We start from the raw sequence: 14,217 nt of genomic DNA, 5'->3' as shown, positions 1-14,217 counted from the left end.
TCTTTGCTTTTTCTTTTTATCCTTCCAGAGCTACATTCTGAAGCAACAACCAAGTAAATTTTTCAGTCCCCTCGACCACCTCAGTTGCAGCTCTGGATCCTCATAATTATGTGATAAAAACTCTCCTTCAGACTTGTCCATGCAGTCAATCTTTATTATAGCAGTATTCTCATATTCACATCAAGTACATAGAACTTTTTGCCTTTTATATAATACAGAGTTCTTTAAATAACTTTACACAGAAATAGTTTTCTTCAATCTGAATTCAGCTATCAAATTTTAATAGGTTTTAAGTCTCCATGCTCTCTAACCAAACTGGACAATATTTCCCATTGTACAAATTTACATGAGAAAAACTCCAAAGTACAAATGAAGGGACAACAAAAGTAAAGGGGGAAGGGACAAACAAGAAAAAACAAGCTGCATTGGCAATTACAGGGGAAACTTGAGAAGGAAAGAAGGGGAGTTGCCATGACCTATGTAACAGGAAACCGAAAAGAAACATTTTGTTAAGAACTAAAAAATAAATACAAGTTTCAAAACAATTACTCCATCGTAGATTTTTTTAAAAGCAGCTATGGAAATCTACTAACACAATTGTTTTGGGTTTTTTTTAAGTAACCAGACCGGACCTTCTCCTTCGCAGTCACAAGCCCCTCGCAAACCTCTGGTGGTCAAAAAGAACAAAAATAACAGCTGAAAGGAATGTTGTGTTAGCACAGAGTTTAAATTGGTGGGACGTACATTTCATTGCACTAAGGAACAAACAAACAAAAAAGAAATCAAATCTGTATACAAATTTCCCTTTCCTCTCCTTACTAGATACTTTGCCTCTCATAAACGAGCCTCTGTATTATGAGGTAATGCCATTGTCTTGACTATATATAAAAATAATCAAGTTTAAAGGATATAGATCCGCGTATCTATAAACTTTAAACAAGCCAGTCCTCTCACTTCCCCACAGGGTCCAGCTACTGAGTGCTGTGCCTTCCATCGCCTTTTAACGAGACGTATGCCTCGCACCTCTTGTGGAAACGCCCCCAAGAGACCAGTGCCCCTTTCCTAATCTAGGAAAAGCAGCATGTGCTCAAGTAAGAGAGAGAGAGACGGTGCAAGTAACGCACAGCAGATCACAGACACGTGTACCTGCTCCTTCGAAACAAGGCAGAGTCATAGAAGGCAACAGTGGCCAGCCTGCCTGTGTCTGGTGACAAGGGGGAAAAGGGATCCGTCCGATTTGGCAGCTGATGACCAATTATCTTTGCAATTGCTTATGAAAAACGTCACCTGCCCAGCTCTGGGAGAGCATCCCCCGAAACAAGGAGGGAAGGAAGTTATTATAACCGAAGGACGAAGGGCTCGGGTAGGGTTGGGCTGGTTTGTGCATCCCGAACCGGTGACACACACAGGTCAGCACTGGATCCCAAAGGGATTTCACAGGTGGCAAGAAGTAGGGGGCAGGATTTTCCCCTGATCCCAACAAATGGGATCAGGAGAAAAGTAACGTTAATTCAAGCTGCCAACACAGGCAAGTTGGCCACTGTCAGTTGAGAAGTGTGGAGAGGGGCGAGGAAGGGGAGGCAGGTAGGACACAAGGCTCATGAAGGAATGATGTGCATTTTTTTGTGTATTTTTTTCTTTTTTTTCCCCCTAAAGGTTCACAGCTTTGAATAAAAAAAGCACATTTATTGCACTTACATTTTATTTTAGACAGAGTTAATATAAATTATGCCCTCGGAACCCTCCCACCATCACAAAAGAATCCAACACCCGAGTTTGGTCCATTTTGCCCCCTAGACCCAACCCCCATGCCCAGAGCGTGGGCTTCATTTCTTCTCCTAATGTTCCACTGAATTCCCCCACACAGAGACGAGATTTTCTTTTCAGCTAGGGTGAAGACACAAACGCAACACAGAATGACATGTATCAAACCAAAACCCAACCATTTTCCTAACCCAAACAAAAAAAGAAAACGGAGTTATTTTTGTGTGGTTTTACTTGCTCAAAAGTAAGCGTCACACAAGGCTTATGCTGAAGTAAAGCTGCTGCCAATGCGACTAACTAGACAAAGTGACTGCACAGGCCGCTCACGGCTCTTAGAGAGACTGGAGGAGCTGAACGCGCTGCTGCTGTGATGCTGTGAAGCAAATACCTACGTAGTTGAGAAGTTTCTAAATGCTTCCATCAGCTCCCTGCTTTTAGGGAAATAGTTTCTTTGTGATTTTGTTTAAAAATGGATAATAAACGCTGCCTTCTCACCTGTACGTCTAGTGCAGAATTTGAGATAGGGCAGAAGCATTCCAGATTAGTTTCCTGGAAAATTACTAAAATGGTTTTACACTTTGCTTTCTGAAAGGAATAAAACCAAATTAAAATTGGTCTAGTATTTCGTGAGAACTGTGCATTTAGGCATAACTTTAAATATTTGACAGTTACACCCAAAGTCTTGCCGCAAAGAAGAAAAGGGAAAGATCTGAAAAAGCACTGATACCAAACCCCATTCTTTTGCCCTTTATGGACAAGCAGGTTAACTATGATACTGCTGTGGAGGTGCTGCCAGAAGTCGATGGAACTGGTTTGAAACCTGAAAAAAAATCACATTTAAACGTACTGGTTTGTCCCTCGGCTGACCAGACACCTACCGTCTCCCACCATTCACGTGCAAGAACAGCATGTGATCGGTGAGGAGCATTGCTGATAAACTGCAAGAGGCCCGAGGAACAACTAAGGAAACCCACGGATATTTCAGGAAACAAAATTAATTACACTTTCTGGGCCAGGGAATTAACTGTATGGCCTGATATGCATGGACTTTGATTGTAGGAGTACTAATCATCAGTTTCTCCTCATCTAGCACTCAGTTTTCCTCTAATGTCTCATTCCAAGATGCTCTGACAGTGTAACTTCGGGCTTTTTTCGAGCTTTCTATTACCTTTCTTTAAAAAGATCTTTGTGTCCTTAGAGGGGGAGGAGGGCTTATTTGGTTTTAAATTAAATGAACTCATCGAATTTTTGATACAGCAGATTTAAAGCAGCAGGTTTATTGTAACCGAATTAGGCATCCTTCAATTCCTAGTCTTGAAATGGTTCTAGGTATTCTGGGGGATGCTCTCTGCCCTCCTCGCTCCTGTACAGAAGTTTCCCAAATCCAAACTACCTATCTATAGTAACAGCTATATACAAAATTACTGCACCAGAAGTAAACCAAAGCCACCGCTCCAGTTACAAAGCACCTGGTTTACATTCTGTTGTACTTTTTAAGGTTGTGAAGGCACATGATCATTTGGCAAACTGCAAAGACTTGTTTGGGGAGATCCCTATGTAAACCATTTAACAGAGGGTCTCGGTAGCTCTCTTTTCTATGGAAAAGATGTAAGCCAGTTTCCGCTTGAATTTACTCCTGCTGCACTCTATATTCTGCAGTTTTGAAATGGTTACCTCCTTCCACAGTTTGGTAGTTAAGTTACTGCTGCCATGGTGCTGACTCAGTAGCTTCTGTGTGAGCATCCTTGAACTTGAATTCAAAGAAAAAGTTTTAACAACTTTGCTCTGCTCTCTTTTGATGATTTCATTTACTAGGCAAGAAGTAAGGAAGCAATGAAGATATTTAAATTGCGTGCCAAAACAAACGTGAAGTGCAAACACCGATTAATGAGGCTGCAGTACAGAGAAAGTTTGTTTCATAAAGTTCTGTGTAAAACGCGTAACAGAAAACCAGAAACACCTTCAAAGCGAGACCTAACAGTCCACTCAGCAAGTGATTTTTAACTGAACCTGACTGTACCTGGGAGATTTGCCTGTTGCATTGTGCTACTGGTAATGCTTTTTTACAACAGAGAGAAGACACGCTGTCTACAGTACTATGAATAGTTTGTGCTACACATGCTGCACTCACAGTCAAGAAGGGAATGAAATCTATAGGCTGCGCAAGTGTGAAGTGTCTACATGCTTCCCTAAATTTAATTCCCTAAATTTAGCCCCTCCAGCTATTAAACCTCAAGTTGTACTTGTTAGGGAGGTTTTTTGGGGGATCTGGCTTCCCTAAATGTTCTGTAAAATAGCGGATGCATTTACATCACCAGGCAAATGCAGAAGCAAACCTACTTATGTCTGATCCTCAGCGTATTTTTTTCCCCCAAATCTGAGCTTTTGTGGGAGGATGTGGTATTTATCAACAGTCAGCATTTCATTATTTTATATGATGAAGGCCAAATTCTGCCTTCGCTGAGCACACACTAATCCAAGTGATGCTGTGAGGCCACAATAAGATGGCGGTTTATGGCCTCAAACATTCTTGAGCTGCTAGAGCATTCAAGTGCAAGATAAGATGATTTTAGGTAAGCAGAAAAAGCAGATGTGGATTCATCTAATGACCTGCATGAGTTTAGCAGAAAAGAAATGACCAGGCTAATTGTATCTGGCATCATATAGGACTTAATTCAAGCAGAAATTACTTTCAAAAATAACCAGGCCTCTACACTCATACCATTTGGTTTAAACTCCACTACAGTGTTCCAGTTCCAGCAGATCTGCCACAGGAAACAATCACATACTGACAGGGAAGATGCAACAGATAACAGGCCTCTTCTAGGTGCATGGAAAAGGAAAGGCAGGGGGTAGGTATGTGCATGATTAGCGAAGATGTAAACACCTAGGATTGGATAGTCATAGTTTTGCCACTAATTATTAGGTATGAGATACTGCAGAGCTAAAAGCAACGTGACTGTCAAGATGTTTGCCCCAACACGCACACACAAAACACGTACTAATGTTTCTACGGCGTGTGCTTGTGGCTGCAACACCACAGAGAAGCTTAAGAAACGTGGTGGAACGGGCATGGATGTTGTCAGTCACTTCAGTTTACTTCTTTCATCCCACCACTCTACGGAGGAATCGGTTCTTTTCTACCCCATTATCTCCCCATTCACTATGCATCTATGGGGCACCTTTAAGACTGGTTCTGATGGCATGCAAGACATCCAGAAAAATTCCTGAAGGAAAAAGACAGAGGAAAAAATAATAATCCCAATTATTTACAAATCAAATTTCTTCCCAAGCTTTGCATGAGTATTACGTGGGACCTCTTACGGACAAACACACATCACTACAGCTATCTGGAGGGAAACGAACAAACGTGAAAACCAGTAGAAATGCATCCTGAAAGGACTTCTCTAAACAGCAGCCAAACAACTTGCACATTCCTCAGGGAAAAAAAAACAAAACAGAAAACCAAAACTACAAACAAACCCCCATAAAAAAAAAACCCCAAAGATCACGTTTTACTTATAAAGTGCTTTGCATGGACAAGGATAGCAGTTTTCCTTGTGCTTTTCCTACAGGCTCAAGAAGCATATTGTAGACTAATGGGTAATGAATCTTCACAAAAAGTAGTTCCTTGTAAGCAAAGACAGACTGAAAATCCTAACAGTTACATTTTAGTAGACAATCTTCTGCCAGCATGACCTTGTGGAAGGAAACCAGGGCTTTTAACAAGCTCTGTGAAACAAATGACTGTTAAACCACCTGTATGTACTTGCTCCGATAACAGTTTCTTTTCAGATTAATATTAATTTCCAGTATGCCCGATATGTACAAATTCAGGCACAGCCTGGGGCTGGAGCAACGCGTGGGGTGGAAGGTGAGTGAGCACCGACCGCTTCACGCTCTAGGACTCTGTATTTGTAAACGCTCTCACTTGCCTGCTGAACCCGGTGGCCCCAGGCTCCTTCCACCTCCTCGGTGTTTGGCCTCAGACAATCACCAGGGAGCCCTCCAATTTCACCCAGTCTGCACACCACCCTTCGCTCATCAGCTTCTCCACACTGGAAAGTGGCTATTGCTACAACTTAAATTCCTGCCAATCTCAATAAGGAAAAAACCCTTACAGCATCCGAAGGCCCACAGCTGACAAGAAAAAAATTGTGCTTTCTTTTTTTTTCTTTTTTTTTTGTTTTTGGTTTTTTTTGTTTTTAAAATGCATCCTGTACACAGAATCAATTCTATTCATGTACCAACATGAATCACTTCATTCTTGTAGTGACTATTAAGTCATTCACTATTGCTGTCTTGCTAATGATGTGGAATTAATATGAATACACAGTATTTCAGTTATAATTCCCACTTCAGATTAGTCCGGTCCCTATAACCCCAGTAAACATTTACTGACAAACATAACAGACTACCAGCAACATTGCAGAACTCCAGGGTTTTAAAAGCACGTTCCACTACTGATGTGTGTTTCTCCCTTCACCTGGGAGCAACCTTCTGCAGAAACAGTCTGACTCTCCTAGCGAGGGCAGGACAGTGTCCTCACCCCATACACCCATGTTTAGCACATTCACACACATTTAATTCCTTCATGTATTTGTCACAATTTTGTTTAACAGCCCCCCCACCCCACCACCTCCCAGCAAGCTCCTCCCCGCCAGAGGGGGGTCGATTCTCCTGCCTCACCTGGAGCGGAACAGAGCAGATAGGAATCAAATTCTGAAAGCTTCTGTCTGAGCTTGAATTTCTTTCTAATGTGGTCTGACTCGCCTCTGTACAAATAATTTACATGTAATACCACATACCAGAGAACTCTGCAAACAGATCACATCACGAGATATTCTACTAGAGGTAAACGATGTGCAGAACTTTATGATGAATTGGGTTTTTTTTCCCTGACTGGGTAACTTGTCAAAAAGCTACCGATGGTTTGAAAATCAGGATTGGAGGACAGGAAAACAAAGCACTCTAATGGAGATACCGCCACCTTCATCCTAGCTTGCAAAGTGTACAAAAGGGAAAGACAAATGGAAGGGAAGAGATGACAGGGAAGAAAGCAACGGGAGGAGTAGTCAGTGTGGATCCAGCAAGTACCGTTTTGTTTTGATCTGACAACTTGCCATTAGGACAAGATGCTCCACATTTACACACACACTTATCAGAGGACGTTTAGTTAACAGGATAAAAATCCTCTAAAAAAAGTTCTTGAAAGTACCAAAACATAATTTTCGGAATGTCTAATTCTAGGGGGTTTTTGTATTTGTATTCAGTTCAACCTGAGAACTTTTTTCCTCATTTATGAAAACATTACATATTGGTAAGGTACCTGGCATTAACCTGCACCCTCGTTTAAAATAAAACTTTTAAAGTAGGTACATACACCATTCACAGTCTGTATCAGGAATTCTACAGACTTCAGATGCTGTGGTAGCATCTTTCATAAATACATTGTATCATATGATACAAAAGAAAAAAAAATAAAAGAGAGGACAATCTCGCTACATTTTTTTACTTTAAAACTTCAGTTTGTTGCTGGACCAACAAAAGAAGGATCTACCTAATCCTTCTCAAAGATGTTGTATATGCACACACCAAGAGAATACTGGTAAAGGAAAAGGTTAAGGTTGGTGGTTGTTGTTTAAGTAGTGATAAAGTAAATCTGAAAAAAAGGTGCAGCAGCATCCCCTTTTCCTTCAGATTAATCTCTTTGCCTTTAGCATAACACCTTCTCCAGCTCCCATCAGCCCACACTTTTAATTTTACCGGAATAGAACCCAACGACATAAACAGATTGTGGTGTTTGACACTGTAATACAGTGAAAAGGGGATACTGCATTGTCCATAAATCAGTTGAGTACACCAGGAAAAAAAAAAAAGGTCAGAACGGAGGATGATTCTTTTAAATTAGCACTCATCAGATATTCAGCCTCTGATGGTACGTTGTTAGAGGGAGAAAGCTGACCGGCAGACCATCCAAAGCAAGTCTCCTAAGTTGCAGTAGCAGTTCCATCCCCTCATGCACGAGCACCACAGTCAAACCACGAGCGCCCTCTCCTCTCTCCTGGGAATGATGCCAACGGCACAGGCAGCCACTGCGGGTCTCCGAATGCACGTGGTGGTTTGTGTGTTGAAGGAGAAACACTGGCAGCAGAGGATTCTGGTTCCCAAAAAGGTACTTTTTCCCATTGTGTTGGACTGGCAGTTCCATTCTGCTCCACTTTTAAGCTTATGGATATCTTTTCTAAATTACTTTAGATTTTGCAGAGCAGAATAGAGTTTTGATGTTAAGAAACTGTAGGAACACAAGACTTAAATAACAGAGTGGGTGCTGCCATGGTGCTGTGGCTACTTGAATGCTGCAAATTCTCCTGTAGAGGGAGGACAAGAGCTTGGTTTAAAAAGGTGATTTCAGTTACTAGGTGGTCAGAGATTTGCTCCAGACTAGTTGAATATTAGGTTGAATATAAAAGATGTTAAAAAATGCAAACTGTTAAAATCCAAAGCACAAAAGAATACATAGTGAAGGAACATTGAATACAGACCCAGCACATTTTACCGAAAAAGGAATTTCTTGCAAGCAAGCTGTACCCACTCTTCCCAGGACAGACGTCTAAAAGTTCAAGCAAAGTCGAATTCATCATGCATTTGAAAATAGAATGCGTCAGCTTCATTTCACTTTTAACACCCTACTGCACACGTACCCTGAAAAGCAACAACTGCAATAAACGCAGAACTAATTTAGACTGTGAACTAATTTCTATTCTGCTGTGAAAGTGGTTTAACAACAAAGAACTATTTGACATATCCGTTAACCTTTAAAGACTATATACAGTAAAGTGCCCGAATAGTAGACCAGTATTAAAGAAGGCTAGAATCCAATTTATAGACCAACACAGCAACCCACTGCGGGAAAGGTAAGAATGGTGAGACTGTCTACTCACTCCCAGACCAGAAATCAGGCCTTGCTAATAGGGAACACAACAAATAAAGCAACCCCCTGCTTTCTTCAGAATTACTAAACAAACAATAATTCTAGGCAGTGTTTTCACATGCAGTTATGTTGGTACTTCATTAGATTAACTGGGAGTCCTGTTTCAGAGATGATGGAACTATCGCACAGAGTAAAACCGCTGCCCAAAGTCTCAAGTAGTTTGCCAGATGATGAATAGAAGTTGAAACCAAGTTGCTCATCTTCTTAATCTCATACTTTAGCAAAAACATTTCCCTGCCACCCACAAAGAACCTGCATTCTACAGAGTTTTAGGGAGGGCTGTCCAACTATGCTTAACCAAAAGGACTCAGGACCAAAAGAAAAGAAACAAACATAGCTTCCCATTGTTGGGCTCTAAATGAATTTTGGGTTAGTTTCTTGAAAGCACTCCTCAGAATTCTCTTAAAAATGAAGGACTGATAAGCAGACAGAAGAGACCTTTTGTTCTCTTCAACAAAGGCATGAATACTGTTAACTCCAAACAATTGCTCCCTATCCTGGTGTACTTCCACCCTTTCAAGAGCAAGCTTTTGTTGGTTTTTGTTTTCCTTAAGATTCTTATTCTGAATATTGGAAACAAACCAGAAACATCCCTGCAAACAGAAATTTAGACCGATAGCATTAATTCCATGGAATCTCTTGCTCTATAAAGAAGGGAACCAACAAAACGATCAGCAGTCTGCGTGGGGAGAGGGAAGAAAGGGCATCTGCAGGGCCTGAGAGCAACAGCTGATACAGCTCATCTAAGGAAACATGAAGAAAGCAGAGAGATGATGAGAAGGCTCTGGGCATCGTAGGAAATGAGAAGGGATTGCGCCCAGGGCCAAAAGTAAGGCTGGCTGGCAAAGGGGCCTATGATAGACTTCAATATCTATTCTTGGTAGACTGTGGTTGTAGTTTTAACAACAAAAGAGTAAAAGATTCACAATTGGACTAACTGAACAAGTAAAACAGGCTACCATCCCTTGCTCTAAAATACTCTGAATATTTGATCATTTTCCTTGATTCTCTGGCGCATTTCAGCGATCATCCAACTCTCTTCAAAATATCTTCTAGAAACATCTCAATTCTTATACTACTTCTACCCCACTTTTTCTTTTCTTTTAAGAGAAGGGGAAAAAAAAAAGTCATCTAATATTGCCTGTGAGGCTAATGTTTAAGTATGACATTCATGCTTAGCTACACTTTCAAAACACGCTCTACTAAATTTATTTTTCAGTCTGCTTTCCTAAACTGCTGATTAAAGATCAATTTATAAACAAGAGATTGCTCCCTCATTACTCATCTTGTCCTTCTGCCCATTTCTAGCAATAATTCAGCTCTTAATGGCCATACAGGGATTTCAGAAGATAAAAGATGGATGATTAATTGGGAAAGGGCAATAAGAAAGCAAGATCAGAAGTCAAGAAGCATTTCAGATAGGATGGAAGCTATAAAAATGATGATATTCAAACTCTTCTTCCATTTAAATAAACCCTTAGGAAAGACTTTTTTTCTGGACAAGTTAATGCTAAATCTCCCCTTTCAAAATTCAGGTGCTAACCCCATCCCCAATCAACAGGAGACCAAAACAGATAACACAGTCATCTAACAATGGAATTATGTCAATTGAACATACATAAAATGCAGTTACCAGTAACAGCTTTCCCTAGATGAGGAATATAGCTAGTTACCTATCCATGCACAGGAATCCTCCACCCTGCAACGTGTTGACAAGGCTTTCTGAAGAGCAGCTAACATGCTTTATGTCTCCCTTTCTATTCTGAATACGTAAACCATCTGTACCTGGTTCTTCCACCTTCTGAAAGAAACCCCACCTGTAGGGAAAGGAGAACACAGGCAACCTCTTCCTAACACCCAGATGCATACTGATAAATGAAGTAACCTGAACTGTGAATTCACTGTTTTCTAGCAAGACAGTAAGGCCTTGCCTGACAGCAACGAATGGATGAAATGAAGACAGCTTTAGGAATTTGCCCTGATATGCCCCGTCCTGCAGGAACAGGATCATCTTGATTCTGTCCTGCTAAATCTTTGGATGCTATTCTGAAATGGCCAGGGCTGATCTAAATTGAGTCTACTGCAGTCTGGCTTTCCCTCCTGACCTAACCATTGTGCTGCACTAGCACTATCTGGTCCTGAGGCAAGATGGCTCAAGGAGCTGACCTAGCAAAAGAGAGCTCAGACTGGTGGGGCATGAGAGTCTTCCAACCAGTTTTTGGAGAGTTGCTCTGTTGGTTGTGGGGGGGAACCCCTGAGCAGAAAAGACTCATGGAATTGGAAGCATCTGCCATTGCAAGGGTTAGGAGCAGGGCCATGGTTGCTTCAAATGAGATCAGCTTACCGTGAACCTATGAAAACACATATTTAGTGATTTGAGCTGTGAAGAAAAACAACAGACATTTTATTCATTGTGAGCCAGACATCTGAAGTGCTTTTCACCAAGCAGAACTTCAGATACTTGCTTTGACTGGTACTGCAGACATTCCTTTCCGAAGGAAATTATGGACAGTATTTGAAAATCTCCATTTCTTGCAGAGTTCTTTCAAGTTAGTTGCTACAGCCTTTTAATGCTTGCCACATACAAAGCAAGTGGAAACTATTTTAAATACATACTTTTCAAAAAATCTATACTAAAAAGATGATCTAATTCTTTCAAGTTGTGTCCAAACAACATGTTATAAGGGTATGTTCACACTGAACATGCTGTCCCTGATTTCTGGAAGGATTTAAGATGCAGTTACCAATCTCTACTCTCACAAATGTATAGGTTATCAGTATTCAAGAGGTTACTAAGGTATATACACAACACTAACTGTATCCCTTCTCCTGGGGTAGATACCATGTTTCTCAGAAGAACTGTATGGAGAACAACGGTTCCCTTCCAGGCCTCTGCCAGCCTTCTCTACTGAATCAGAAAGTAACTGACTTACCAAAGGGAAATACCAAGTTCTAACACCTTGCCTGGATTACACTCACAGACGCAGAAAAAAGTATTACAAAGAGTCTTCTGTTGGGTCTTGCACTGATCTTCTAGTATGGATACCATCCACTGGGTAAAAAAAAAAATATTTGGAACATATACTGCTGTGGATAATAAGTACCTTCAGAAGAGTATACAACAGCGTTTATGAGGCACCAAGGCAGTTACTACACTGAGACACAGGGAAGTAAAGAAAAAAGGAAACACATAGTATAAGGTAACCCTCTAGAAAAGCCTGGGATCCTACAGACATGTTTTCAGAAGCGACAAGTATCTGTTTCTAAACAACATAGCTGAGTTGCAACTTTGAGAACACTGACACAAATCCATAGGTATATTTAGGCATTTCATCTTACATAAGTTCCCAAATCTCACTGAGGCAGCAATCGCAAACTACAGAAGTTAAACCCATAAATGCCTTTGTGTTAGAGCTAATGAACCACAAAACGCAGCTTCCTTTTAGGGTCCATAAAATGTTTACTGAGAAGCTAAGATCACATTATGGCCATGGATCTGAAACTGTGCTCGACATGTAAGAACAGGTGATCCAGGAAGAATTCTAATGCATTTGCCATATAGCAGGAAACAAGGTCAAACGTGTCCAAGGATGGCAGCATTTTCATCCCTCATAACTGTAGTTCTTAAAGCACAGAAGAATAATCTTAACAACAAGGAGGATAACACTCCTCCAAGGAATAACTTGTTTGAACTGGTCTGGCAGACTTGAAAAAGAGTAAGTCCAGGCAAGGCAGTAAGGATGGTTCTGCACTCTCTGGAGTTCCCCCTGTGGTTAAACCTTTTCTGCCTGAGATGGTACATTTCTGGATTCTATAAGAGACCCAGCAGCACCTGCTTGCCTGTACTGAATACCACACTCTAAAGCTTAAGAAGCATTCTTCCTCACTGTCTAGAATAAAAAAAAATAATGAATAAGATGGGGGAAAAAAAACCATTTAAATCCGTATTTTGTTGTAAGATAAGCCTGACAAAATGAGTGGAACCTATTGAAAGATGGGGAATAGATTCTCTAAAACAATAACAACTCTCATCTTCCATAACTATTTCCATTGAGATAGATTTCAACAGCTGAATTTTCTTGACTAACAAAATGAGAAAAGTTAGTTCCCGAATTGTTCCAACAGCAGAAGCCCAAAAGACCATTAGAATCCGGCCAGAAAAAGAAGACATTGTCTGCATCTCTTCAAGCTTTCTAAGTCTTTCCTCCTGTTTTAAAAGGCTCAGTTGCCAGAAAGCAGCACAGAAAACCTTTTCTGAATTCCTGATCTATTTTAAAAACCTATTGCTAGCAACATACACATTTCTCTATAACAATGTAAATGAGAAGCCATTAAGAACACTCCTGGCCCTTGAAGTCCTAGCAAGAGTAGCAAGAGCTTGTTTCTGATGCAGAAGAATCTGTGAAAATTAATAGTGTAGCAGTTTAAAACAAACAAAACCACATAACTAATTTCAAAGCATGCAAGAATACAGGCAACAACACCACCAGTTTCAAATCTGACATCAAAGATTGCTATAACCTGAACTCTTATTCAACCATTCTAGAGGAATGCTCCAAAGAAAAATACAACTTTAAGGTGAGCTGACAGGACCTTGGTACGGTGTCTAGTTTTCCCAGACACCTAGTCTAACTGAATCTCTTCTAGTCAAACTAGCAGCTTTTCTATAGAAGAGAAAAAAAACCATTTGTCACTTAACACAAAGCATGTTCAGTGCTATTCATAACAATATTAAAGTAATTAAAACATTTAATCCTAACAGAGTTCATTGTGTAATACTGATTTCCATGAAAACAACTGCATTTTCAAATCCTCTTTTCCCATGGATGTTAGCAGCTTTTTTCTCTTAAAGTGTTTGGTTATGCTTGAGATTTAAACTGTTTTTTTCTTTTTTAAATTTTGAAATCCATGCTAATTGAAGGATCCAGACCCCATTACCAGTAGTGTTCTTGCAGTTCAGCAAAAGCAGATTTGGAATTTCTTCTATCCTGTATTGTAATGGAACATTTTGAGATGATCTAAACTATAACAGGTCAGAGCATTTAGGCAAAAATAGAAAGTAAAAAAACCCCATGCTACCACTCCTCTGCAGGAAGAGATGTTCTCTAAACAGCACTATTTTAAACTTCAACTTTCAAAATAAGAGTCACACATCACTGAGGTTTTCCTTTGGTTTATGTGTTGTATCTGCTCAATTTTGCTGACCACAAGAAGTTTTGACTGTGCTCAGACTTGAAGCTAAGTTTATTTTTCCAATTGTTTCCCATATATGAGCAGCATTACTGAGGAATCGAAAGCCTATTGCTCAAATATATAATGACCTCAATTCAAGTAAAAAAAAACCATCATAGCTTGAGTAGATTAAAATAAATACACTCCTGAGTAACTAATTCCAATCAATTAACTAGGCAAAAATGACACCAAAATACATTAAGATGATTTTTTTCTTGCTTTGAAGT

General features: G+C 40.2%; 1 protein-coding gene across 1 annotated transcript in view; it reads right to left on the bottom strand.

The window, feature by feature from the left end:
• Positions 1–133: 133 nt before the first annotated feature.
• The window catches only part of BRAF (B-Raf proto-oncogene, serine/threonine kinase), an 87,364-nt gene continuing 73,280 nt past the window's right edge, over positions 134–14,217 (bottom strand). Inside the window, exon 19 of the mRNA XM_069858787.1 lies at positions 134–8,135. Within this exon, the coding sequence (XP_069714888.1) occupies positions 8,113–8,135 (23 nt within the window). The 3' untranslated portion in view covers positions 134–8,112. The remainder of the gene's footprint in view (positions 8,136–14,217) is intronic.

The sequence above is a fragment of the Phaenicophaeus curvirostris genome, chromosome 1, assembly GCF_032191515.1.
Source record: "Phaenicophaeus curvirostris isolate KB17595 chromosome 1, BPBGC_Pcur_1.0, whole genome shotgun sequence".
Taxonomy (NCBI): domain Eukaryota; kingdom Metazoa; phylum Chordata; class Aves; order Cuculiformes; family Cuculidae; genus Phaenicophaeus; species Phaenicophaeus curvirostris.
Note: the sequence above shows the minus strand (reverse complement) of the source record. Positions and strands in the feature narration are given on the sequence as shown.